Below are 27878 nucleotides of genomic sequence, written 5' to 3' on the forward strand. Positions count from 1 at the left end.
CACATCTGATATGCATCTTTAAGCACCTAAATATCTTTGAAAATCTGGCCCTGAAAGACATTGGCAAAACTACAGATATGGAGAATCATAAAACTTCAGAGGGAGAATGAAGAGCCAATAATTTGTTCCCTTGCTTCCCACTGTATGTTCTCTGGTTCTAAATGATTCAAGCAATGGGGCTTCCACTGTCCTTGTGAGATTCCACATCCACTTAGTCCTTAAAGTCTTCCTGATGCTCATCTTCTATTTTTCTTTCATTTCATTACTCCTAGTTCCACCTCATTGCAAAATCCTAAGGAATTCTCTCTCTTGGGTGTCTTCTACCATTCAAACAGATGACGACTAATCCCCTTTTGTCATTGTTTGGCTCAGCTACTGATGGTTATACATAGTTCACTCTTTACAAATCTTGAAGTCAATTGCTGTGGCTCCAAACTGTGATTTTTACTTTGGCTCTCTTACTGCCTTATTGTTTGCACTGCACACTTATTTTATAGTTTGCTATCAGACCTTGCTTTCTTTTGGGTGCTGTTGCTTTTCTAGTCTTTTCCCTCCTAGTTAGCCTGTCCTGAGGATTATTTTCACCCAGATGTTATCCTACGCTTTTCTGCACAGATTTCTGATCTGTCCAGGTCCTCCTATTATGTCTTTTGTTTTATGGGAGTTCTTATAACTCCTGCTAACTTACTTAACATATCAAACTATTTCTTTTAGGATATTGACTCCATCTTTTTTGTATTTGATACTATTCAGGGTAAATTTTTTCTGGATCCTTTTTCTCCTCAGCTCTGAGGCATGTAGGCTCTCATCCTGGGATATGCTGGAGACAGTTCAGACTTTTCCATGAAGCATTGGGACTTGGCCATACTACTTCTGGTGTCATGGCAGACGTGCTTTCAGTCCTTCAGCTCTCCGACCTTATTTGTGGACCTTTCAGCTTGGGGACCTCCCACCCTGGTGCAAGCTAAGAAAAGGGATGGATCTCTTCTGGGGATGAGCAGCCTTCCCATAAGAGGGAAAAGAGAACCAAAAAGGCCATGCACCTGCACATGTTTGCAGCTCTGATCCTCATCTTCAGTGAGCTCTAGCTCCTTCCTTGGTTTCAGATCACAGTAACACTGAGCCAGACAAGTAGAAGGTTTTCCTGGATGTGTGAAGCAGTGTAGATGAATGTAGTGGCCACCATGGAGAGCCAGCCAGAGAGAGGCTGCGTGGCCTAAAGCCAAGGGCAGATAACCTCCTCTTGAAAACTAAAACAATAGGCTATTCCCCTTCATAGAGGTCACTATGGAGGAGTGTGAAGCAGCTGACAAGCTGTGAGATTCTACAGGGTTCCTGGTAGTCCCTTCTGATCCTTCCCAGGTTTGACGCAGCAATGGCATTCCTTGTAAGACGCACCAATCTGTTGGGGAGGGGTGGTTTCTTCCCCAAAGACTCCACAGAGAGGAATATTTTAGAAGCCCTTAAAACATCTTCAGCAACCCTTAAAACTATCCTGGCAACCATTTATTTTTCTAGAGCCAGGATGTCCTGGTGTAACTGCTTCCCAAGCCTGGCTCTCAAACCACGATGAATTCAAGTCAATACTGAAGAAAATACTCGCTCCTGTGTTTGTGGCAGATGGATTTGGGGGCTCCATGAGGCTGGCAGCTAACAAATCTTCTATTTCATTTTGCCTGAAAATAAACTCGAAAGTAGGGAGAGATTAAACCCTAGGTGCTTGGCTAGCCCTGAGATATTCTAGTGTTAAAACTCTCCTTTTTCTCTTGGTTAAGAGGAGCCTTCACAGGGCACAGTGGTGCAGAGAAGGGGCTATGCAGCACTGGTCGGTCTATCTATCGTGTGTGTGTCAGTGTGTGTGTGTCAGTGTGTCAGATTTGTCCCGCCTCTCCCTGCTGCTTGATTCTGCACCTTGCCTCACAAAGATAAGGAATGTGTAGGCTGGGCTGCTCAGTGGCAGTAGGAACTGGGATGGAGTCTTGCTGGCATTGAGCCCAGAAGCGGCTCTGTGCTACAGAATTTTCTAGGGTGGGTGTTCACAGCCTGCTGTGAGGCAGACTCTCTTGCTAGCTGTGGTGGGGAGGGGAGGTGGGAGGGAGAGGAGAAGCCGTGTCTGTGGTTGAGAGCCCTGCCCTGGGAGTTCATACCTGTAATATGGTAGTTGAGGTGTTTAGCTTTTGAAATCTAGCCTGTTTTTTTGGACAGAAATCGCAATTTATCAAGTCTGCCCATGTGGGATGTTTAAGGAAGCGTGGCCTAATTAATGCTTCATCAAAAGCTCCAAAATTGCCCTGTTCTCTACACTCCCCCTGAAGCTCTGGTATTGGCCGCTGTCTGAGACAGGATACCGGGGGGGACTGCTAAACCCTTGGCCTGACCCACTGTGCAGTTCTTACATTCGTAGTGTGCTGGTTAGTTGACTCAATGGATATTCTACACTGCAGGTGCAAGCAATCCCCCCGGGCTGGGTAGAGAGAGACTTGTGTTAGCTGGGCTCACGCTCATGTGCTAAAAATAGCACTGTAGACACTGTGGCTCAGGTGGCAGCTCAGGTTGGCCACCCAGGGGATTGGAGGGTTTCAGAGCCTACCCCTCAATATCCACCTGGCTATTGTTAGCATGTTAGCTCAAGTCTAGCTAGTTCCAGTCTGTTTACTGGGGCTGGGAGGCTCACTGCCAACTGCAGCATAGACAAACCCAAGGGGGCCTGATCCAATGACAATTCAGCCAGGTGTTGGCTGGCCTATGTGTAAGGGATGGCAGGGAAGTCACAGATTCCGTGACTTTATGAGACCTGTGCCTTTGGCTTCAGCTGTTAGTGGCTTTGGCCAGAGCCAGGGCTGTGTCCCACCTCACCCTCGGCTTTGGCTGGAACCAGGGCTGGAGCTGTGTGCCCCCCTTCTCCCCATGGCTTCAGCTGGGGCTGTGTGCCCCCTGCTGTGTCCCAAGCTGGAGCTGTGTACCCGTGGCTTCGGCAGGGTCTGGAGCCAGGGCTGTGCCCCCCCCCCATGGCGGAGGGGCTGTGGCTGTCAGCCCCTCCAATGGGGATCTAGATGTCATTCTCTCCCTCCCCCTCCCACCTCCAGCCTTCTCTTCCCCCTGTTATATTTAGTAAAAGTTACTGGCAGGCCAGCGCTCCTGTGAATTTTTGTTTATTGCCCACCACCTGTCTGTGACATTTCCTAAAAATAACTGACAAAATCTTAACCTTACCTATGAGACTACGGAAGCTCTGGCCTCATTAGTGACTAGCATTCCACAGAATTACTTTTTATGGGGCTGAAGGGAACAGCCACCCATGCTGATTCACATAACAACTGGGATCCCTGAAGATAGGGATAGAAAAGCTCTATTAGTCTGGATGACTTATGCTAATGCAGGAATTTGGTCATAATGGCAGGGGATGCAGTCTAACTGTATATAGGAAATCTACCTCCCTTTCCTCACCACCAGCTTCAAAGGGATGGAAGTTACTCTGAGAAGAAACTTAAGATGGCTGCAGCATGAAGGTACAGTACAGGGAAGGCGTCTGATAAAAGTCAATCAGGGAAAAGTAAAAGGAGCTAATTGCCCCAAATACCATGATGGGAATGGAGCACACTGAAGCAGCTTGAGGAGCCAGTAATGTGTTAGCCCCTTAAATAAACCGGGCTGGCTCTCATCTAGCCTCAGTTCTACAAATATGGCTCCAGCCTGAAACTGGCTTAAATGTCATTTGCTATGTGAATGGGAAGATTGAAAGAAAATCAGTGTAGGAACGGAGTTGCTCATATGCATCACTTCTGTGCACATTATGGGCACCACCAGAAGTAGCTCAGATTGTTTGGTGATGGGGCTTCTGCCAAGTAACTACTACTTGAGGCTTTCTGAAGCTTTGGCAGCTCAGGAGATTGCACATCATGATGGCTGGATTTGGGTAGGGGCCATATCCTGCTCCAAGCACTAAAGTACAGCCTTGCATTAACAGTTTTTCATAATTCGTAGTGTCTTTGGAGAGAAGAACTTGTTCCATTGACCTCTGTCAGAACTAAAGCCTCTGGGTCAGTGCTTTCTTTTATTGTTCACCACACCAACTATTCAGAATTATAGCATTTGAGAATAACCCATCTACTCATTATACTGGCTGCCATGTCAATGAATGCAAAGACACCCAGAAAGAAGCTCCTGCTGTTTTAGATGAGCTACTGCCTCAACATAGCCCTAGCGTTGAAGGATATTATTGCAATTAAGAGAGATGAAAATGAAGTTTGTGTTTTACAAACACTAGTTCTTCCTCTTATTTGCTCTATGAAATCATTTACATTTAATTTAATACAAAATGGAGGAAAGCAAACAAAGGAATTGTTTCCAATAACAGGAATCAGGCAGAGTTGTTTCAACATGACTGTACAGCACTTACCACAGTAGGACCCTTCTCATGGCCTCTGTGCCCTACTGTAATACATATAAGATGCAGATTTAAGTAACAGCTAGCAGTCCCTGTGGAACGAAACCGATCTTACTTACAGATCATTTATAATTGGACATATTCTACAATAAGTCCAGCACAAGATAAAAGTGAAAAATACAGGCACCAATAAATTAGGTTTAAAATCTGCAGCTTTTATTAAAAATCTACATGTGTGTTTAATGTCCAGCTGATCGTCAGCACCTAATCTAAAAATTCCAACCGCCATTCCCCAGCTCGTTAGCAAGGATCGGCCAGTCTAATATGCTGCACACTAGCTTTCACTTTCATTAACTATAAAGCCAGGGTTTGAAATAATCCCACTGCTTATGCCATATGTTCAGGTTCCCCCCCCCCCTTATTGAGGTATACACTACTACATATTGCTATAGAGGGCTCACTTTCTCACTACTAAGGCTATCTTTTCTTTAACTCCAGTGACTTGTTTTCATGTAATGTAAAGTTTACAAATCATAAGTTATGAAAAGAGTATTCATCCCAAAGAAGCAAATACACCATCATTTCACTCTGCATGCACTGCTAAGAGTTTGGACAGCTCAAGGGATTAGCAATGGGAGGCAGAGATTATCACCATTTCATACACATGATGGTAGTGGCCAAATGTGATCATCCAATAGCTATTGCAAATCTGAAAAGAAGTGAAGTCTCAGATCATTTCCTAACAGGTTTTAAAAGTGAATATTTTACTTCAGCAGCTAGGCCAAACATTAATGGTCAGAAGATGAATTACGCCTTCAGATCTAGAGGATTAGGTCAAAATCACAAGTGTAGGGAATCATGATTAAATAGTCTACCATATCCAGCACTGTGGAAGAACATTTGTGAGCAATTAGATTCATTTAAATTCCATACTGCTGTATTTCTCCTCTCTGTTTTAGGTCTTCATCCAAGCTTTGGTACAGTGGGAAATATGAACTATAAAGCCCCAATACTGACTATTATCATTTATTCAGTCAAAAGGCACAAGACTTTTTGGCTAAGAGGGAAAGAGGGCTGTATTGTTTAATTCATTAGCATGTTGAATGGAAGATGCCTCCCACTTTGACACCTTGAGCAACCAGTGTATTGTACTCCTTCACAGCCTTCTCTGTTTGCAGGACTAGCACATCAATCCCATTTTTCTTGAGATAGTCCACAGTAGATGCTGGTACCTGAGGAAGAGGAAAGGAAAAGGTAAGAACAAATGCTAGATTCTTTTCCTTGGTTGCTCTGGTTCATAAAAATGCTTAATTACATCTCGTTTCAAAAGCAGTAAAATAAACTTGTGGTAATAACCAAATTGGTAATATGCTGGGAATAAACTTCGAATTTGTTATAGTGGAGAGAGAGGGAATTTTATTTCACTGTCTAATAATCGCTAAAGTATGTCCATCTTGTTAGAGAAGAAGGAATACATGTTCCTAAATACAATTCTGAACTGTACTATTAAGAGAAAATTCAGGAGATAGTGGTGGAAGTGGCTGTGAATTAATACGTGTAACAGAATACAGAACTTCAAGTGTGGAAAGCATTACAAGGACGCCTCTGCCCATTTCGCTCAGCCCACCAAGTTCAAAAAGCTGAAGTGACACTTGGCAATATCATGACTAGCCAGGGTAATCAATGACAGACTTAAATTATTACAAGGGGAGGGGGTGAGAAGAGCCAGTTTACAATCAGTTTTAAGGGTTTAAAAATGAACACATTGTTTAAAGATTTTACAACCTGCAGGAATAGCAGCAGGTTGAAACCCACTTACAGTCTGACACTGGGCTGCCAATGTATCCGTATCAAATGAGGTTACTTTCAGCAAATGTCTCTACCCCCAAAATGCTGATTCTACATTTTTTTACAACTTTTTTCGTATGTGCTTCTGGGCTTTATAAAAAACAAAACTGGTTCAGATTATGGGGCTGAAGATGAACTAGACAGTTCTCTGTGAAGGTTAGAAATAATCTCTGCCTAAAGGGGAAAAAAAATCAGCAGTTCCAAGGTGTGGTTGTGTCAGACCAAAAACCTACCTGCAAGGCCTCGCTCATGCCACGACCGATCACTAAGGTTTTAACTCCCTTCTTGACAACTTCTTCAAGATCAGCTGGCTGCACACCTGGAGAATGCTAAGTTTGAAGGAAAAAAAAGTGCTACAGTTTTCATGCTGAGAGCATCAAACAGCAACGCTTCATCTAAATATTTTCAACTGGCAGTGTCACATAGCATAGTAACGTTACAAGAACTAATTGACATCCCTTTCTTCCCAACACCCATTATGTTACACTAGCCAGTCAGAGAATACTCAAACAAGAGAACCCAGGCAGATCCATTATATCTGGTCAAGGCACTCTTACTGAAGGAACAGTGGAACTCTCAGAACCCATCCTCAAACCTCCTCCCTCCCCCCAAGGGCCAATTTCCTCCAGGACATAAATGATTTCCTTCAGTAACAACCTCCCTCAGAACACCATCCTTGCCATCATACATTTCACCTCCCTATACACCAACATCCCTCACCAGCCTCATTGCCTGCTTCAAATATTGACAAGACAATGAACACTCCAAATCGCCACCTCAAACATTGCCAAACACCCATTTCATTCTCGCCCATAACAATTTTACATTCAACAACACTTTGTCCAAACCATCAGAACAGTCATGTGTACTAGGATGGCTTCCCAATATGCCAACCACTTCATGGGCCACCTTGAAGAATTTCTGGAAAATTGTACCCCAAAACTGTTGATGTACGTAAGAGACATCAATGATATTTTTATCCTCTGGAAAGATGACCTAAACTCCCTCATAGATTTCCACCACAACTTCAATAACAACCACCACCATCCATCTCTAGAACACTCCCACACTAGCATCAACAATCCTGGACACCACAATCAGCTTCAACAAGGGAATCCTACAAACAATTATACACAAAAGCCACAGATCACCACGCTTACCTTCACACATCCACTAACCACCTCAAACACAATCTGTTTCGCTACAGCCTGGCACGCAGATAACACGGAATGTGTTCAGAAGAGAAAGTTTGGGATACGCACCTTAACACAATTAAAACTGCCTTCACTAAACAAGGATACTCCCCCCAGAGAAGTAGATTGTATCATGGAATGGGCCACACAAACCACCTGAGAGAAACTACTTCAATGCAGAATCTCCCCTCCACCTGCACACCTCTGGTTGTCATCTACCACTCCACACTGGAACCCATACAGCCTACCAAACAATTACAACCCATACTCGATGGGAACCACACCCTGAAATAAATCTTTCCTGAACACCCTCTTCTGGCCTTTAAACAACCTCCCAACCTTGCAAAACTCATCAGCAGAAGCAAGCTCCATAGACCAGTACACATCAACTCAAAGTGGCACCAGACCTTGCCATAACGGGTTCAAAACCGGTAGACACAGCTCCACTGATGCAATGATCAATATCCCTCACAATACACCTTTCAAGTTCCATGGGTCCTACACATACCTATTACATCATGTGGTGTACCTCATCCAGTGCATTAAATGCCCCAGTAACAACTATGTGGGTGAAACAAGACAATTGTTATGCTCCTGAATGAACTCACAGAAAACAAACAAACAAAAACAAACAAAAAAAACACCATACCACCCATAGGCAAATGCTTTTCATAAAATGATCACTCCATATCTGATCTCTCAGACCTTGTCCTCAAAGGACACCTCAAAGGTGCACACTGCCTTTAAAAGATGAGGCTGGGGGCTTAAATTCATAACTTTGCTAAATGCTATAAGCCATGGACTCAAAGACACTGGATTTATGGCTCATTACAACAATCTGTAACCCACTAATCCTCCTTTCTTCCATGACTGCAGAAGTCTTAACAGCCATTTCACCTTGAATGGTCTCTTGCAATATGTTACCTCCTTAAGTTTAATAATCTTTTCTACCTTGTATTTGGATGTGACACTCTGGCCATGTCTATACTACAAATTTTTGCTACCACATTACATCAGCCTAAAGCCACCAGAGTTAGTATATCACCTGTGCACATGTATGCTTGGCTTCTGGCACTGTGTATATTCACCAGGAATACTTGTCGATACACAGTTCAGTGCACCAGCGGTAGGTATCCCAGTGTGCAACTCACCATCGTCTAGCCAACCGTCTTTTGGGAAGTTATGACAATGCGTGGTGGGGCAAAAACTAGTGACTCGGGTGACTGGGAGCAAGGAGGGGTCAACGTCCCAGCATACAACTTTCTTCATCTCAAGGTCATCTATATCCCATAATTTTTGCACCTTTTAAAAAAAAATCCCATGAACCCGCACAGCCCTCCTCGCTGTCCACCATCTCGGACAGAAGCATGAAGCCTGCTCAGCTCTGAACTATTGTCATGAGCGTTGCAAGCACTGGATGCATCATTCTCTGGTATTTGCAGAGCTGCAAGAAGGACTAAATCAGCAGGGAACATGAGGATTTCCTGGAGGACAGATTGCTGTCAAACATGGAATCAATTCAGAGTAGTTGTTGGTATTCGCAGAGCATCTGCAGATGGTGGAGCACTGCTTCTGGGCCTGAGGAGCATGCATCCACTGGTGGGATCACAGCATAATGCAGACTTGGGATGATGAGCCAGGGTTGCAGAACTTTCAGATGTGCAAGGCCACATTCCTGGATCTGTGTGCGAAGTTCTCCCCTGCCCTCCGGCGCAGGGACAGCAGAATGAGGGCTGTACTAACAATGGAGAAGTGAGATGCTGTGGTACTGTGGAGACATGCAACACTAAATTGCTACCGATTAGTGGAAAAATAATTTTGGAATTGGAAAATCCACTATGGAGGCCATTGTCATGCAAGCGTGCAGAGCCATTAATAGTCCCTGGCAATGCAGGACTGTGACTCTTGGCAACGTGCAAGACACAGAGGATGGATTTGCAGCAGTTAGGCTCCCTAAGTGTGGTGGAGCGATAGGTGGCGCACACATCCCTATTTTAGCACCAGAATACCTTGCCACAGCGTACATCAACAGAAACGGTTATTTTTCTATGGTTATGCAAGCACTGGTGGATCACCAGGGACACTTCATTGACCTCAGTGCTGGCTGTTCAGGGAAGGTGCATGACGCTCACATCTTTAAGAACACAGGACTGTTCAGAAAGCTACAAGCAGGGTCTTTCTTTCCCAACTGCCAGATTACCATTAGCAATGTTGATATGCCAACAGTGATCCTGGGGGATCTAATGCCCCTTGCCCCCCGGCTCATGACACCAAATACCAGCCACCTTGACAGCTCCAAGGAACAATCCTATTGGCTCAGCAGGTGCAGAATGGCAGTTGAATGTGCTTTTGGTAGATTGAAAGGAGGCTGGCATTGTTTACTCACAAGATTGGATCTCAGTGAGAAAAACATCCCAATGGTTATAGCTGTTTCCTGTGTCCTGCATAATATCTGTGAAGCAAAGGGAGGAAAAATTGGCGCAGAGACAGAGGTAGAGCAGCTGTCTGCTGAGTTTGAACAGCCAGACACAAAGATTATTAGAAGAGCTTAACATGGAGATACGTGGCTCAGGGAGGCTTTGAAAGAGCACTTTAACAGTAAGCCACAGTAATGTGTTGTGGTGTACTGTGCTCTACCTGGTCCTACTGTTCTGGGAAGAACTGTGTGGTGCCTGGTGCATATGTATGAACAGAACACTGTCAATGCACCTATTTAATTTTGTGGTGCTTGCTGTACATTTGATTATTACACTGTTTTTGTCACTGAGCCAATGAGTTTTGTCACACTATACAAAACAAGTAAGTGGGGGCTTTCAATCCCACTAGGCACTCTGCAGCATATGTTGGGAACTAATAATGAATTATTCCAAACAATACAATTTTACTGAGTAATGGAAACATTGCAGGTGCTATAATGGAGTTCTCCGTAGACTGCAAAGGGAAGCAAGGCTCTGACTTTTGAACCTATAGGTCCATAAGAGTCTGCAGCATCTGTGTATGCTGCTAGCCAGTTTACTGCAATGGTGCCTACTGAAGTTTTATTGTCAACTGGCATGGGAAAGCGTTCTGCTGTGGAAGAAGAAACAAGGCTGCCATCCCTAGAAGCCTTCAGGAGAGGACTGTAGGGTACCACTACAAAAGTTACATCAGGCTCTCTCAGGAGGATGCTGGAGCCATTTCTCTGTACATAAACAAACTGCTCTGCACAGCTGTCCCCCTCCCACCTAACTACAGGGGTATGAAAAGCAGATTACTCATGCTAGAAGAGGTAGCGGTACAACAAGGAGAAGTAGAGTTAAGTAGTGAAAAGCTGGATCCTGTTAAGTTGGAGGTGTCATCAGTACAATATTGTAATGGGAAATACATTTACACGCTAACCCAAGCTTCCTTCCCCTTCTTGCCTGTGCTCAACTGACTGGATTGCAGTGGAGTCTCAAACAGATCCTGGCTCATGGCATAGTTTGATCCTTTCCTGGTTGCGTGTCCCCCGTCGTCGTCGTCCTTGCTGTTCGCAGCAGCGACGTCCGGCTCCTCAGAGGTATCCAGGGTGGTCTGCGGGGTGCTAGTGGGCTCTTCACCAAATATAGCGTGCAGCTCTTTGTAAAACTGGCAAGTCTGTGGCTTGGTACCAGATCAAGTGTTGGCCTCTCTGGTATGCTGACAGGATACGGTGTGTCTGGGTCATGCAGCCAGAATGATCAGCTGGGCACGTCCACGCAGTAGAGAGCTGTGAGGTGGGCTCATCAAGCTGGACAATCAGGAAAAAGCACTTCCAAAATTCACAGGATTTTCAGGGGTGAGCGAAGGGCTCCCAGTCTCCATGACTGCTGGGCAACGGAGTTCACAGTCGTGACCAGAGCAGTCACTGTGGAGCACTGTGGAACAGCTGAGCGAGGACAGTTAAGATCAACATAGGTAATGCAGCGTCTATACTTCTGCAGCAGCGATCTCAGTACAACCACCATGACACAATGACACTCGGAGAGACAATGTTAATGTGTTGCCATGAGGGGGTGTTTTCAGCGATGGGAGACACATTTAAGTATAGACATGCACAATTAGATTGACATAAGACACCTTGCCTCAACTTAACTTTGTAGCGTAAACCAGGCCACTGCGTATCTTTCCCAGACCTGAAGAAGAGCTTGGTGTAAGTTTGATAGCTTGTCTCTTTCACCAAGAGAAGTTGGTGCAATAAAGATTCTCACCCACCTTGTCTCTCTAATATCCATGGCTACAACAACACTGCAAAAGGAGGATACTCTAGGTAGTTTAAATGTACCAGTGAAAGAGGATTATCATCAATTGACCATATGATTGATATGCTAACATACTATATAGACGGCTATAAACTGAGAGGATGCGTAGCCCCTCTACGCATTTATAAAGTATTTCAGTTTGGCAGCTAACGTCTAAGATACTAAAAATTAAATGAATACTGTCAGATTAAAATAACAGCAAAAGTTTAGTGTTAATCAACAAAACCTTATTGAAGTTAATAGGATTACACAGCTGTGACAGAGTAAATTTACCCCTCTCCTTTATATTAAAAAAAAAAAAAAAGCCCAGATTATTAAAACTGAAAATGTTAAATGCAACTTTCTACTTGTTTATATTTTTTATTTTGTGAATTTCATTCAGTATGGATAGTTATACTGGTCAGTTTTTACTTCATTGTATAGACTGTTTCATTTTCTAGTTCTCCCATACTATCCTAATGCTGCAATGTTTGGTAGAGGAATGCTTAAATCCAAACAATGATTTTCATTAAAGAGATTAATCTCCTTAAAATATTTATGGAAGATTTTGACAATTAAAAAAAAAGTGAATTTTTCACTGATCTACTCATCCCCTTTAACAAAAAACAAACACACACACATACCACAACCCCCCCACACTGTTTCAGAGATATTTCCACTGTTTTTCCTACATTAACTTTTCTGCTGCTTCTGTCTATATAAGGTTAGCAGTAAATGTACTGTAGACACAAACAGAAGAACTATGCCTTGTATTTGACTACAGTATGGTCTCTTTTCAGTGTGAAAATTGTTACCATTAATCTGTTCAAGTCTTTAAAGAGTTTAAAATATTCGTTAAGAATGTGACTGACCATGTTTTTCTTTCCGTACAAAACAGGCAGCGCTGTAGCTGATCTTTGAACAATTCTTCTGGAAGACAACTATCAAAGGCACATATATGTGATCAGACAACCTGCTAACTGGCATAAACGTGGAACCGTTCCTTCCCTCCCAGAAAATATCCCATTCACTGTAGAAACTAAGGCCAAAGCATCAGCCTACAATGTAATAACAAGGCTCTTGTTGTTTCACTAGTTTTCCAACTTTGCCCTCTGGTGGATACTGTGATGGTTTGGGGATCCACATTCCTTCCTTCCTTCCCCAATCTTCAGTATTACAGAGGACCAGACAACTCTTTTCATTGCATGTCATCCTTGTTCTTTAATCACTGTATGCTGTTATTGTCAGATTTATTTTTTAAGCAGGAGTCTTTTCAAGCTGAAGCCAACTTTTCACCAGCTCTTTAAGTTCCGAGTGAGGGAAGCCACCATGTTACAGCAATATTATCATCTCCATTCTGCAATGCCATGTGACATCTGGGTCTCATCTTTAGTTTCTCAGGCTAGGAACATGGCATAAACACCAGGCTGCTCTAGACCCAGCAAGGGAAATAGAGAGTTTGCCATCCCTTTAGCCTACGTTGGTTTGAATGCCCTCTCCTACACTACTCACCTTGTTACAGAGCCTTGCTGGGTGGACTTAACCATTTAAAAAAAGTGTGTTTATGAAAGAGAAAATTCCTTATGGGCCTTTGAAGTATGCTAGAAACCTTTGTGTACTTTAATGATAGTCACTTAGACCTAAATAAAAGGAAAAGGTATGGCTTAATGTAATTACAATAATTAGATAGCTGGTGAGAGTTCACTGCCTGTGATCAACACTTTGGAGACATTAAAGCCTTGGAACAAAACCAAAAAAATTATTTTGTTTACACAAAGATTCTCCGAGAGGGGCGCTGTTTCTTAACAAGCAGATCTAACATGGGAGCAAATACATTATTCCAGTCAATTCTCCTGATTTGGGGGCTAGGGGAGAAAGAAACTGCAGTAGAATTTCTTTGTCTGTTGTTCTCTGTTCTCCACTCTACCTCTCAGGAATCTTGTTCCTTTTTTCCCCATTAGTAGCTGGCACAGAAGTGCAGTCAGCCAGGGAGGTTTGCCTTTTCTCCCCCAGGGTTAAGGTCACGTGGCCTGTTAGTCCTTAAAGCTACAGAACCCTGCAGAGCCAGTTATGCAGTTTTCCCAAGGAGAGGACAATTACCTACAGGGCATCCATTTGTCAGCACAGCAGCAAAGGAAGCAATTTATTTCTAACAAGAGTGCAGAGCATGAGGGGCACCCTGGGTGACAGCACCTGTTGCAAAGGCTTCAGCCCCACCAATGGAAACATCCCCAGAGGAAGCACACCCTTGTCTGGGTCACGAGGTAAGTGTTGTGACTATCGCCCAAAGGTTCCCAGTCTGCTAATCAAATAAAGAGAACCTTTTCCTAGCACTTTTGAAGCTGGGAAACCTTAGTTCTGTTCCCTTTTTTTGCTACTTCTTGTATGATCTTAGCCAAGTCACATAAGTGTTCCTTGCTTGCTTCCCTATCTGCAAGAGGAGAATAATACTTAAGTACAGAGCTTTAAAAGTGACCTGCAAAGGGAAGAATATGGGTGTGTTTTTGCTTCTTGATAATGTAGAAAGAAAGTCTGTTTTTTCTTGTATTTTTTTTTAACGTGTTAGATTTCAGGAATGTTGCATCTTATTTTCCCTGCGTTAGCTGGAGGAGTCCTCAGATGAGGCTGCTATGAACTTAAAGCTCTCTCAGCCTTTAGCTGAAGGGTGCTTGTTTGAATCTTTATAAAGAGCATATTCCTCCCAAGCATATTGTAGGTGTTAACAAAACACAGGTTTGAAACAGTCTAACTAAAGATCACTTCCTGTTCAATTAATCAGGTTTCATTTGTATGACTTCTCTGCTATCATAAACCTTCTCGTTTTCCAGTCATCCAGAGATTCTTAAAGGAAAAAATAGGGTAGATAAGGTCTGAATTTATAATGTAAAAAAAAAAAAAAAAAAAAAAAAAAAACCACAAAAAACTGATCCCTCACTCTCCTTCAGGCCCTTCTTCTACATAATAAAGTAACACAATAAAAAAAAAAAAAGGGAAGGGGGGGGGTCACTAATCCATATTTTCCCCCTTTGCCAGTCACTTAAGATCACTACACCAAGAGCACTATACACCTCTACCCCGATATAATGCGACCCGATATAAGATGGGTTCGCATACAACGCGGTAAAGCTCTGACATGCTGCTCTGAGCAGCGTGTTAAGGGTGCCGGGCTGGGCCGGGGCTGAAGGGTTAGATAAAGGGCAGAGGGGCTTGGGGGCAGTGGGTCTCGGCAGTCAGGGGCTCCCCCCCAGGGTCTAGGAGGCAGGAGCTTTGAGGGGGCAATTTGGGGGGCCCCCGCAGTCCCAGAATGGCCCAGGGGATTAGCGGGGGGCTGGGAGCAGCCTGCTCCGCTTCCCTCGCCCCGGCCCCAGCCGTGTTGCTCGGGGGAGGGAGCTTGGGGGAAAGGATCCCTCCCGCACTCACCAGCAGCGGCAGAAGCGGAGCAGCCCGGCCCCAGCCCGCTCCACTCCGCCAGCTTCCAGCCGCAGCGCTCCGCTTCCTGCCGCAGGTGAGTGCGGGACCTTTCCCTAATCCCCCTCTCCCAGCAACACGGCTGGGGCCACATTGCTCCGCTTCCCGCTGCCAGTGTGTGCGGAGGGCGTCCTTTCCCCAATCTCCCCGCACTCACCGGCAGTGGGAAGCGGAGCACCGCAGCTGGGAGGTGGCGGAGTGGAGTGGGCTGGGGCCGCGTTACTCCGCTTCCCGCCGCTGCCGGTGAGTGCCTGTCAGGGACGGGGTGTGTGGACAGGGGTCGGAGCAGTCAGGGAGCAGGGGGGTTGGGTAGGGGGTGGGGTCCTGGGGGTGATTAGGGACAGGAGTCTCTGGAGGGGGCAGTCAGGAAACAAGGAAGGGGGCCAAAGCAAGTTTGATACAACACGGTCTCACCTATAACACAGTGAGATTTTTTGTCTCCCGAGGACTGTGTTATATCGGGGTAGAGGTGTATACTGTAAGTATCAAACTAATGTTCAGTGCTGGAAGAAATTTCTCTCTAAAGATTCTATATTGAGCTCCTAAACAAGGGTTCCAGGCCTGAAAGTGGGTTCACACCAGGCCAATTGTCTTCAGTGGGGTTCTGTGTGTGCCCACACAAGATATAATTGTAGGTTCAGGACCAAGAGCATTAGTCCTGGTCTACATATAACTTTTGTACCCATTTAACTTTTGGTTAGGGGTTTGTGGGGTTTTTTGCTGATATAGTTATACCAGTACAACCTCTACTTTGAGAACACAGTTATATTAGCATAAAGTTTGGGGTAGGCAAACTACGGCCCACAGGATTGCCACCCCTGTGGCGCCGCGGGCCCTGTGCTGCTGCCGGCACCACGTCCTTGCAGCCCATGGGGGAGGGGTAGCAGCGGGCTCCATGCGCTACCCTCGCCTGGAGGCACTGCCCTCGCAGCTCCCATTGGCTGGGAATGGGGAACTGCGGCCAGTGGGAGCTTTGGGGGAGGTACCCGCAGGCGAGGGCAGCACGCGGAGCCCTCTGCCCCTCCCCTCCCACCCAGGAGCCGCAAGGACATGGTGCTGGGCGCTTCCAGGAGCAGTGTGGGGCCAGAGCAGGCAGGGAGCCTACCCTGGCCCCGGTGTGTGCTGCTGCTACCCCGGAGCCACTCCAGTTAAGCAGCGCCAGGCCAGAGCCTGCACCCCAAACCCTTCCTGCACCCTGCATTCTAACCCCCTGCCCTGAGCCCCCTCCTGCACACCAACCCCCTGCCCTGAGCCCCCTGCTGCACCCCGCACCCCTCCTGCACACCAACCCCCTGCCCTGAGCCCCCTGCTGCACCTCAACCCCTTGCCTTGAGCCCCCGACACATCCTGCACCCCAACCCCCTGCCCTGAGCCCCCTCCTGCACCTCAACCCCCCGCCCTGAGCCCCCTTGTACACCCTGCACCCCTCCTGCACCTGAACCCCTTGCCCTGAGCCCCTTCCTGCACATTGCACCCCCTCCCACGCCCCGCACTCCCTCCCGCACCCCAACCTCCTGCTCCAGCCCTACATTCACAGCCCTGCAGGCAATTTCCCCACCCAGATGTGGCACTTGGACCAAAAAGTTTGCCCACCCCGATAAAGATGTTTTATTCTGGTGTAACTTATTTCCCTTCCCATAGCAGAATAGCTATACCAATATAAGCACTGTTATTTTGATATAACTACATCCACATTAGAGGGGTTGTATTGCTTTAACTGTATGGTTTTCAAACAGCAATCAATTTGCAAATACCTAGAAGATAATAAGGTGATAAGTAACAGCACAGATTTGTCAAACCAACCTAATGGCTTGTTACCCTGTCAAAGAAAGCTTTGTAGATAGGAGGGAAACAGTAAATGTGGTAAATCTTGACTTTAGTAAGGCTTTTGATATGGTCTCGCATGACCTTCTCATAAAGAAACTAGGGAAATATAACCTACATGAAGCTACTATAAGGTGGGTGTATAAGTGGTTGGAAAACCATTCCCAGAGACTAGTTATCAGTGGTTCAATCAAGCTGGAAGGACTTATTGAGTGTGGACCCATAGGGATCAGTTCTGGGTTTAGTTCTGTTCAATATCTTCATCAATGATTTAGATAATGGCATAGAGAGTACAATTATAAAGTTTGCGGACAATACCAAGCTGGGAAGTGTTGTGAATGCTTTGGAGGATAGGATTAAAATTCAAAATGACCTGGACAAACTGCAGAAATGGTCTGAAGTAAACAGGATTAAATTCAACAAAGACAAATACACAGTCCTCCAATTAGGAAGAAGCAATGAGTTGTACACATACAAAATGGGAAATGACTGCCTAGGAAGGAGTACTGCAGAAAGGGATCTGGGGTTCACAGTGGAGCACAAGCTAAATATGAGTCAACAGTGTAACACTGTTGCAAAAAAAACAAAACAAAAAAAACCAACCCCTCCCCCCCCCACCAAACACCATTCTGGGATGTATTAGCAGGGGTGTTGTAAGCACGATATGAGAAGTAATTCTCCATGCTCTACTCCACGCTGATTGGGCCTCGACTGGAGTATTGTGTCCAGTTCTGGACGCCACATTTGTTAGCTCCCACTACTGGCAAATACAGCAGTAACTGTTCCCAAGAAAGCTCTCTTAGCCCCCACTTTAAAATATACTAAACAATGTACTTACATTTGTCCCGGTTTCTCTCCAATCCCAGGTTCGGCTCCCTCCTGGCCACACTTTGCAGTCCTTATAAGTTGTAGAACAACCTTTCACCATCATCTGACCCCATGAAAGGGAAGCGATTTCAGGGGAAGACATTGCCAAATTGAAAAGGTCTGAAATAAACAACATTATCTACATGGCACCATAACATGTATGGCGCTTATCAGAAAAATAAGTGTTCATGCCCTGAGGAGCTTGGAATGTAAGTAAATACAGATGTTACTCACAATGAGTGCTAAGGAAGGAGGGACAGTCTTGTGGTTAAAGCACTGGATTGGGGCTCAGGAGATGTGTGTTCAGTTCTCAGCTCTCGCAAAGACCTCATGTGGGACCTCAGGCAGGACATTTAACCTCTTGGTGTCTCAGATCCCCATCCGTAAAACAGGGATGATATTACTTCTCTATCTCACTGGGGTTTTGCAAAGATAAATCCATAAATTATTGGGTGATGCTCAGATACTATGGTAATATCAATACTTAGCTAGATGGTTATGGTGCCTAAGATGGGCAGGAGGAGGAGGGTAAAATGCAAGATGCCTTGTTAGCTTTGAATTAAGGTTTAAATGTATTCAGAAGAACAAGGAAAGATAGCTGTATGCTATACAAAGAACTCACCTTTATGAATGTTTACGTACTGGATTGTTTCTTCCACCCTTCCTTTTTCCCCACTTGTGAGTGGGGTCATTGTGCAGAGAATGGACGGCTGAAAGCTTACACCATTCCTTTGTCAGTCTACTTTAGGCATTTCTAATGCACCCATCTGGAGGATAGCGTGGACTGCACTCCCAGCAAGTTTGCAGATGACACTAAACTGGGAGGAGTGGTAGATACGCTGGAGGGTAGGGATAGGATTCAGAGGGACCTAGACAAATTAGAGGATTGGGCCAAAAGAACTCTGATGAGGTTCAACAAGGACAAGTGCAGAGTCCTGCACGTAGGACGGAAGAATCCCATGCACTGCTACAGACTAGGGACCAAATGACTAGACAGCAGTTCTGCAGAAAAGGACCTAGGGGTTACAGTGGATGAGAAGCTGGATATGAGTCAACAGTGTGCCCTTGTTGCCAAGAAGGCTAACGGCATTTTGGGCTGTATAAGTAGGGGCATTGCCAGCAGATGGAGGGACGTGATCATTCCTCTCTATTCATCATTGGTGAGGCCTCATCTGGAGTATCGTGTCCAGTTTTGGGCCCCACACTACAAGAAGGATGTGGAAAAATTGGAAAGAGTCTAGCGGAGGGCAATAAAAATAATTAGAGTGCTGGAGCACATGACTTATGAGGAGAGGCTGAGGGAACTGGGATTGTTTAGTCTGCAGAAGAGAAGAATGAGGGGGGATTTGATAGCTGCTTTCAGCTACCTGAAAGGGGGTTCCAAAGAGGATGGATCTAGACTGTTCAGTGGTAGCAGATGACAGAGCAAGGAGTAATGGTCTCAAATTGCAGTGGGGGAAGTTTAGGTTGGATATTAGGAAAAACTTTTTCACTAGGAGGGTGGTGAAGCACTGGAATAGGTTACCTAGGGAGGTGGTGGAATCTCCTTCCTTAGAGGTTTTTAAGGTCAGACTTGACAAAGCCCTGGCTGGGATGATTTAGTTGGTAATTGGTCCTGCTTTGAGCAGGAGGTTAGACTAGATGACCTCCTGAGGTCCCTTCCTACCCTGATATTCTATGATCACAGTCCGATCTAGGCAGTGATCAGGGACAGTGAAGAAACAAGAAAGGAACAAAATGATCCCTTTCCCACAAAACCAGGAAGGGCACCGGGGGGAAGCCATGCTGATTTTACAGCACCAGAGATGGATCTCTGATAGTCTTCCACTAGATCTCAGCTCATCACACAGCTGATAGGGTGGCAGGTACTACAGAAATGCTTTAGATCGGCTTGATAGATGTTAGACCACCATCCTAGAGATTTGTCTTTCTGTCCTTCTAGTTCCTGAGTGGAGTGGGCTGAAAACAACCATTTTTCTATTGAAATGCTATCTCTGCACTGAAGAGAGCTCTGTTCATTCTGTTCCAACTGATGTGAAGAGTGGACTCTCTTTGTAAGGTAAATAGTAAAAAGGCCCTGTAATTAAATGTATGGAATTCAACCACACACTTAAACTACATTCTCTTCTCCAGTCTATCCAGATTTCCACTCAGAGAAATATTTCCCCACCCTGAAGTTGTGTTAAATTGTTCAAATTCAACAGCAAGGAGCCCTGGTGTTGCTGATTAATGAGAGAGTCCTCACAAAAGAGCAATCTCTGGATTAACAGATTTTCAGTCCTCTTGGAAAATCTTAAGGAAAAACCTGCTAACATTTGCACAAAGGCTCAAATAACATTACAGTAACCTTGCAATGCAACCCCTCTCTCCCCCTTTCACACACCAAGGGGAAATATGGTACCAGACAGTAGATACTCTTCTTTGACTGCCAAGAATGAATTTGAGTTTGCTGCCTCAAATGTCACATCAAGAACAAACAGCACTACTACTTGGGACTCGGCAAAGGCTTTAGACTGCCTCAGCATTTATGCTTATAGCATGATAATAGGACAACTTTTTTTGTTGCCTCCTTCCGAAGCTAAGGACAAAGTGCCTGATAACCTCGTGCGCAGGGGACATCCCCTGCGCAAGACTACAGCTCTACCAGCTTTGTGTTCTTTCGGTTCTCTCAGTACATGTCTGCAATCAATGCCATGGAGCCAGTTTCCCTTCACGTGGGGACTCAAATCTTCATTTCTGAGCGGTATGTGAAGTGAGGCAGCAACAGAAGAAAAAAGGAAGAACAAGGGCAAGTCTCAAGACAAAGGAGATCAGTCACTCCCCTCTGTTCACCCACTCAGACCAAAGAGCAGAACATGTAGAAGTTAGCTCTGAACAGGAGAGTTTCTGCATGAAATATTTGTGACGGTTTACTAAGAAACAAGTATTATGGATTTCAGAGTAGCAGCCGTGTTAGTCTGTATCTGCAAAAAGAACAGGAGTACTTGTGGCACCTTAGAGACTAACAAATTTATTGGAGCATAAGCTTTCGTGAACTACAGCCCACTTCTTCGGATGCATATAGAGTGGAATAAATATTGAGGACACACACCCACCCACCCACCCACCCACCATGAACAGGTGGGAGTTGTCTTACCAACTCTGAGAGGCCAATTAGGTAAGAGAAAAAAAACTTTTAAAGTGATAATCAAGATAGCCCAGTACAGACAGTTTGATAAGAAGTGTGAGAATACTTACAAGGGGAGATAGATTCAATGTTTGTAATGGCTCAGCCATTCCCAGTCCTTATTCAATCCTGAGTTGATTGTGTCTAGTTTGCATATCAATTCCAGCTCAGCAGTCTCTCATTGGAGTCTGTTTTTGAAGTTTTTCTGTTGTAAGATAGCCACCCACAGGTCTGACATTGAATGGCCAGACAGGTTAAAGTGTTCTCCCACTGGTTTTTGAGTATTATGATTCCTGATGTCAGCTTTGTGTCCATTAATTCTTTTGCATAGAGACTGTCCGGTTTGGCCAATGTACATGGCAGAGGGGCATTGCTGGCACATGATGGCATATATCACATTGGTAGATGTGCAGGTGAACGAGCCCCTGATGGTATGGCTGATGTGATGGTCCTATGATGATGTCACTTGAATAGATATATGGACAGAGTTGGCATCAGGCTTTGTTACAAGGATAGGTTCCTGGGTCAATGGTTTTGTTCAGTGATATGTGGTTGCTGGTGAGTATTTGCTTTAGGTTGGGGGGTTGTCTGTAAGCGAGGACAGGTCTGTCTCCCAAGATCTGTGAGAGTAAAGGATCATCTTTCAGGATAGGTTGTAGATCTCTGATGATGCGCTGGAGAGGTTTTAGTTGGGGGCTGAAGGTGACAGCTAGTGGTGTTCTGTTATTTTCTTTGTTGGGCCTGTCTTGTAGGAGGTGACTTCTGGGTACTCGTCTGGCTCTGTCAATCTGTTTTTTCACTTCAGCAGGTGGGTATTGTAGTTTTAAGAATGCTTGATAGAGATCTTGTAGGTGCTTGTCTCTATCTGAGGGATTGGAGCAAATGCGGTTATATCTTAGAGCTTGGCTGTAGACAATGGATCGTGTGGTGTGTCCTGGATGGAAGCTGGAGGCATGTAGGTAAGTGTAGCGGTCAGTAGGTTTCCAGTATAGGGTGGTATTTATGTGACCATTGCTTATTAGCACAGTAGTGTCCAGGAAATGGACCGCTTGTGTGGATTGATCTAGGCTGAGGTTGATGGTGGGATGGAAATTATTGAAATCATGGTGGAATTCCTCAAGGGCTTCTTTTCCATGGGTCCAGATGATGAAGATGTCATCAATGTAGCGCAAGTATTATGGAGTTACAATAGCTCGAGATTATACAGAAGGGAGTTAGGTAACAAATGATTAGAACTATATCTAAAGAGGGGTATGAAAAACTTTCCATAGGAAGAGAGGTTGAAATAACTGGGTCTGTATAACAGACACAGGACATAACATGAATGGGATAGAGAATGTACATCAGGAGCTCCTATTTGTCTTTCCAATAACATAAGAATAAAGGAGGCATTTACTGAATTTGAAAGACAAAACTTAACTAGTTAAAGGAAATATGTATATATTGGGAATAATTAGTCTATGGAATTTATTGCCACAAGATATCATTGAGGTAAACTGCTTAATAGAATTCAGGAGGGCATCTAAAAGTTGCATTTAAAAACAATTATTTTTAGAAGGAATAAAAGTCTCCATTATTTTGGGCGTTGTCCCTTAACTGTCCACTATGGGTTGCCCTGTATGTTCTTTTGAAACATGAGGTACTGTCTAAGGTCAGAGACAAGATACCAGGCCCCCTTCTGATCTGCTATAGCAATTCCTATTTTCCTAAGAATTGCAACTGTCAAGGCAAGTTAGTGGAGGAATGGATGAAGATTCCAGCCATGACATGCATAACAGGGCAGTGTTAGGGAGCTGATTAAGTTAGGTAGATTTGCAAACATAGGCAATATGGGAAGACAGAGACTTAAAATCAAGGATGATGCCTAGGTTACAGACTGTGTGGAGGCAATATAAGAGGTTTCGGCAGGAGACGTAAATCAAGGGGGAAAATGGAGTTGTGTGTGAGGATGCTTTTCTTGCCCTTTCACTATCTTTGAGACATTGAGAAAGTAGGTTAAGATGAAACCACGTTCTACGTGATCAAAACAGGCAGAAATCATTAGAAATATCAGAGGATGTGAACAGTTGGTAACATCAGCATAATAGTGGCAAGTACATTTAAAGTCTGACAGAAGTTCACACAAGAAGAAAATAGAAAGAAAACAGCAGAGGGCCAGGAATTAAACCTAGTGGAACTCCAAAGAAGAGGTGTGGGACCAGATCTTTAAAGTTACTTAGGCAGCTAAATATGCAGATAAATGCCAAATGTGATTTTCAAAAGCACCTAGGCACTGAACTCCCAGTGGAGTTAGACCTTGGTGCAGAGTACCAAGAGGCAGAGTGATCAGAAAGGTAGGTATGGCAGGAGGGGATCAGAGATAACTGTGCATTGAGATGGTAAAGGAGAGCAAAGTGGTTCATAAAAATCCAAGCCTGGCCTGAGCTCAAGGAGGATGAGAACAAAGGAGTCAATCACCATCAAAGAATTCTCACTATGGAGGAGAGCAGTTAGTATGCTCTGAACAGAGGATAATAACTTTTCCTCAAGACTGCTGAGAGAGGGGTGGATAGATAGGCGAGATAAGGTGACTTTTTTATGCCCTTGGAAAAGGGGAACAGTAGAGATGGTGCAGCTGTTAGAGTCGGGGTTATGGGAGGTTTATAACTAAAAAACAATGGTTGGACAGTTATAGGGAACAAGAGGAGGGGCAGGATTAAATTATAGAAGAGAAGGGGATCAGAAGAGGAGGCAGATTTAGGGTTTAAGAATCAAAAAGTTCTGATTTAGGAAATGATTAGTTTAGTTTCATTGTTTAATCTGGGGAAAGTAAACAAGTGAGCAGATTGCTCCAGGCATAAGGGGACCATGACAGAAGGCACAAAGCTGAGAATGGTAAAAAGAAGTGAAGGACAAAGAACTGGGAGGAGAGTATGGAGTGGGGAGGGAGGGATGGGGGAAATTGAGAACAGAAACACAGAGCCCTTAGGGGGAGGATAAAACACAGGAATGATACATGGGACTAATTTCTGCCTCCTTCCTCCAACATTTGATGGTGTGTCCTAATTTTAGGACAATCACGCATTTGGTATTTAGCAAGCTGAATCTTAGTAGTACTACTGATCAAGGACCTATGTCCCCATGGGGCCATCTGGGAGAAAACTGTCCAAATACTCACCAGCAACCACACAACAAAAACACTAACCCAGGAACCTATCCTTGCAACAAAGCCTGATGTCAACTCTGTCCACATATTTATTCAAATGACACCATCATAGGACCTAATCACATTAGCCATGCCATCAGGGGCTCGTTCACCTGCACATCTACCAATGTGATATATGCCATCATGTGCCAGCAATGCCCCTCTGCCATGTACATTGGCCAAACCGGACAGTCTCTACGCAAAAGAATAAATGGACACCAATCTGACATCAGGAATCATAACATTCAAAAACCAGTAGGAGAACACTTCAACCTCCCTGGCCACTCAGTAACAGACTTAAAAGTGGCAATTTTGCTACAGAAAAGTTTCAAAAACAGACTCCAACAAGAAAGTGCTGAGCTTGAATTAATATGCAAACTAGATACCATTAACTTGGGTTTGAATAGAGACTGGGAGTGGCTGGGTCATTACACATATTGAATCTATTTCCCCATGTTAAGTATCTTCACACCTTCTTGTCAACTGTCTAAAATGGGCTATCTTAATTATCACTGGAAAAGTTTTTTTCCCCTCCTGCTAATAGCTCATCTTAATTAATTAGCATCTTACACTTGGTATGGCTACTTCCACTTTTTATGTTCTCTGTATGTATATATATCTTCTTACTGTATGTTCCATTCTATGCATCTGATGAAGTGGGCTGCAGCCCACAAAAGCTTATGCTCAAATAAATTTGTTAGTCTCTAAGGTGCCACAAGTTCTCCTGTTCTTTTTGTGGATACAGACTAACACGACTGCCACTCTGAAACCTGTTCCTTCTTACTGCATCCTAAGCAGTGTATCTGAATGTCAGCACCCAGAAAAAAGAGCCTAGTTTATGGGAATTAGCCAACTGCCCAATATAGGTGCATTCAAACAGCTATGATAAGTTGCTAAAGCAGAAGGAACATACATTCCTCTTTCTACTGCTGTTTAACCAACAGCAGATTCTGCCACCTTTATGCACAATAACTATCTAACTAACATACCTATAATTAAGGCTGCCCAAGTTTGTCACTGAAGTCACAGATTCTGTGACCTCCGTGACTTCTGCAGTGCCGGTGCGCCTGGCTCAGGGGCAGCTCAGGCAGCCAATGTACCAGGCGCACAGGTCACTGCTGGGGCAGTCTCAGGCCACCATGCCCACAGCAGCGGAGTTTGGGTGTGCAATGGGGAGGGGTTGGGGCATGGGATGGTGTGAGGCGGGCTCTAGGTGGCACTTACCTAGGGGGCTTCCCAGAAGCAGTGACATCCTCCTCACTCAGCTGCTAGGTGGAGGTGTGGATAGGCAGCTCTGCACACTACCTCCGCCCAGAGCACGGGCTTTGCAGCTCCCTTTGGCTGGGAACTGCGGCCAATGGGAGTTGTGGGGGCGGTGCCCACAGGTGGAGGCAGTGTGTAGAGCTGCCTGACCATACCTCTGCCTAGGATGAAGCTGAGTGGGGGGGATGTCGTTACTTCCAGGGAGCCTTCCAGCCAGGTAAGCGCTGCCCAGAGCCCGCCTCAACCCGTCCCGTGCTCCTGCCGCACGCAAACTAAGTCTGCTGCTGCTGGGGGAGAAAGGGGGAGGCACTGAGGCTGGTATGCAGCCTGCCCGCCCCGCCAACCCCATCCCCCCCTGCACCAGTGGGTATCACTGGCCACACACTGCTGCTGCCTGCCTACCCACCCCCAGCACCAGCAGGGGTCCCGGGCTGCAAGCTACCACCTATCCCCCCTTCAGCACCAGTGGGGATCTCGGGCAGCTCCCACCCCAAGTTTTAGTCATGGATATTTTAAATAAAAGTCAGGAACAGGTCATGGGCCATGCATTTTTGTTTACTCCCCATGACCTGTCCGTGACTTTTACTAAAAATGGCCATGACTAAAATGTAGCCTTATTTATAATCACTGGACTATCCTTCCTTATCATCATATCTTACTCTGCTTGTAGCCCCACCCGCTGAGTAAAACTCTCCCCAGCACGAGGATGGCAGAATCAGGCTCGCAGCAAGCAAGATGTTTAGGGGTCACGTCTCTGTAACGGGAGACAGGACGGAATGTTGGCAACAGGATGGAACGTTGGCACTGGCAGATTCTGTGACAGTTGGCTTCTCCTGATGGGGAAAAGTTCCCTTTGATGACCAAAGGAAACCCCACCTATTCCCCCCCCCCCCCCCCCGTGGAAACTCCATTTACCCCTCACATGCCAGCTCCCTCATGGAAACCTCATTTACCCCTCCCCAGTCCAGCCCCCCCCTGGAAACCCCATTTATCCTCCACACTGCCTGGGGAAGAGAAGAGTCCCGTCCCTCCCCCCCCCCGCGAACACGCCAGTTACCCCACGCCCTCCAGAGGCACGCGCAGGACGTTTAACCGACCGCCCCCCGGGAGGCAGGTTCCTATTCACCTCTCCCCGTCCCAGGGCAGCCCGTTCACCTCTGGCCGCGCCTGAGACAGGGGCACGCACCCCGCTCCAAGGGGCCTGTCCTTACCCCCCCCCCAGCCCCCGGGGGGGTGTTTACTGTCCCCTCAGCCAGCCTGGCCACGCCCCCTTGGGAACCCCCCGCCAGCACCCCCCCCCACTCACGCTGCAGGCCCACCTCCGCTCGCCCCCTCCTGTCGGGAGAGCTGCAGTGGCCTCTCTGCCCGGGGCGGGACACGCCCCTCCCCCGCTCATTGGCTAGCTCCCCGACACAGGCCACGCCCCCCGCGCTGTTGCCTCGCCCCATCCCGCGCCCCGAGACTAACAGGAGCGGACTCCTCCGTCTCGATCTGATTGGCTGCCCCAGACTCCGTCCCCGCCCTCCCTCCTTCCCCCGCCTTGTTTTCGTTCCCGTGTCACACGAGGCAGGCGGGGGAATAGTCGAGTAGGGCCGTTCTGGCCGGCGCTCCGCTGTTGCATTGTGGGATAGTGGCGCCGGGGAGCGGGGTCCTCCAAGCGCGGCTCGCCAGCGCCCCCCTCTCTTCCCTCCCCGTCTCCTTCTCCATCCTCAGGTCCAAGATGGCGGCGGTGGCGGCTCCTACGGCTCCATCTCCGCCTCCCCCGCCCCCGTCGGGCCCGTGCTGCCCCGGCTCGTGGCCGAACTTCGCCGTGGTCTGCTCCTTCCTGGAGCGCTACGGGGCGCTGCTGGACCTGCCCGAGCTGCCCTTCCCCGAGCTGGAGCGCGTCCTGCAGCCGCCGCAGGAGCCCGGGGACCAGGGTAAGCGGCCCGGACGCCCCCTCCCTCACCGACCGGCGGGGGGGCTGGGGCTATCCCCCCCCGCCCGCGGCCCCGGGGGAGGAGCGCACCGAGGGGAAGGAGGAGCCTGGCTTCCCCGGAGTGAAGCTGGGGGGGAGGGGAGACTTCTGCTGTGTCCTTACCCCCCCCCCCTCACTCCTCGGGTCCAGGGGGAGCAGCTGCTGGGGCGGGAGGTTTCTTTCCCCAGCCCCACCGGAGGAGTCTGTGAGGGGACAGCTTCCTCATTCCGGCGCCTGCCCCCTCCCCCTGGGCCCTGTGGGGGCTGGGAGCCCCTTCCCCGTGCCCCCCCCCGAACAGGGGGCGCTGCTGCCCCTCCGGGCTCTGTGTGAGGGAGAGGAGAGACCAGACCCGCCTCCCCCGTGCAGATGTTGCAGCCCCCCCCCGTCTGTGTGTAATATTCATCTTACCCCACTTCCCATTGGGTTGGGGGCTAAGCGTGTCCCGCCCCCCACCTGGACCGGCGGAGGGAAGGGTTATACGCT

General features: G+C 46.5%; 2 protein-coding genes across 8 annotated transcripts in view; one reads left to right on the plus strand and one right to left on the minus strand.

Annotated features, from left to right (window-relative positions):
• Positions 1-4583: 4583 nt before the first annotated feature.
• Positions 4584-27824, minus strand: AAMDC (adipogenesis associated Mth938 domain containing). Of its 5 annotated transcripts, none has more exons than XM_054015799.1 (5): positions 27804-27824; positions 17797-17945; positions 12539-12607; positions 6469-6564; positions 4584-5619 (listed from the first exon to the last, which is right to left on the minus strand). In XM_054015799.1, the coding sequence occupies exons 2-5, from the start codon at positions 17926-17928 to the stop codon at positions 5479-5481; spliced, it is 438 nt and encodes a 145-aa protein (XP_053871774.1). In that variant the 5' UTR covers positions 17929-17945; positions 27804-27824; the 3' UTR covers positions 4584-5478. The 5 variants fall into 5 exon arrangements, with proteins under 5 accessions (XP_053871774.1, XP_053871771.1, XP_053871772.1 ...); XM_054015796.1 differs by lacking the exon at positions 27804-27824 and adding an exon at positions 26745-26823; XM_054015797.1 differs by lacking the exon at positions 27804-27824 and adding an exon at positions 26758-26816.
• RSF1 (remodeling and spacing factor 1) overlaps positions 27143-27878 on the plus strand; it is a 127386-nt gene continuing 126650 nt past the window's right edge. For all 3 annotated transcript variants that reach the window (XM_054015795.1, XM_054015792.1, XM_054015793.1), the window contains exon 1: positions 27143-27357. In XM_054015795.1, the coding sequence (XP_053871770.1) occupies positions 27159-27357 (199 nt within the window). In that variant the 5' untranslated portion in view covers positions 27143-27158. The remainder of the gene's footprint in view (positions 27358-27878) is intronic.

The sequence above is a fragment of the Malaclemys terrapin genome, chromosome 1 (genome assembly GCF_027887155.1).
Source record: "Malaclemys terrapin pileata isolate rMalTer1 chromosome 1, rMalTer1.hap1, whole genome shotgun sequence".
Taxonomy (NCBI): domain Eukaryota; kingdom Metazoa; phylum Chordata; order Testudines; family Emydidae; genus Malaclemys; species Malaclemys terrapin.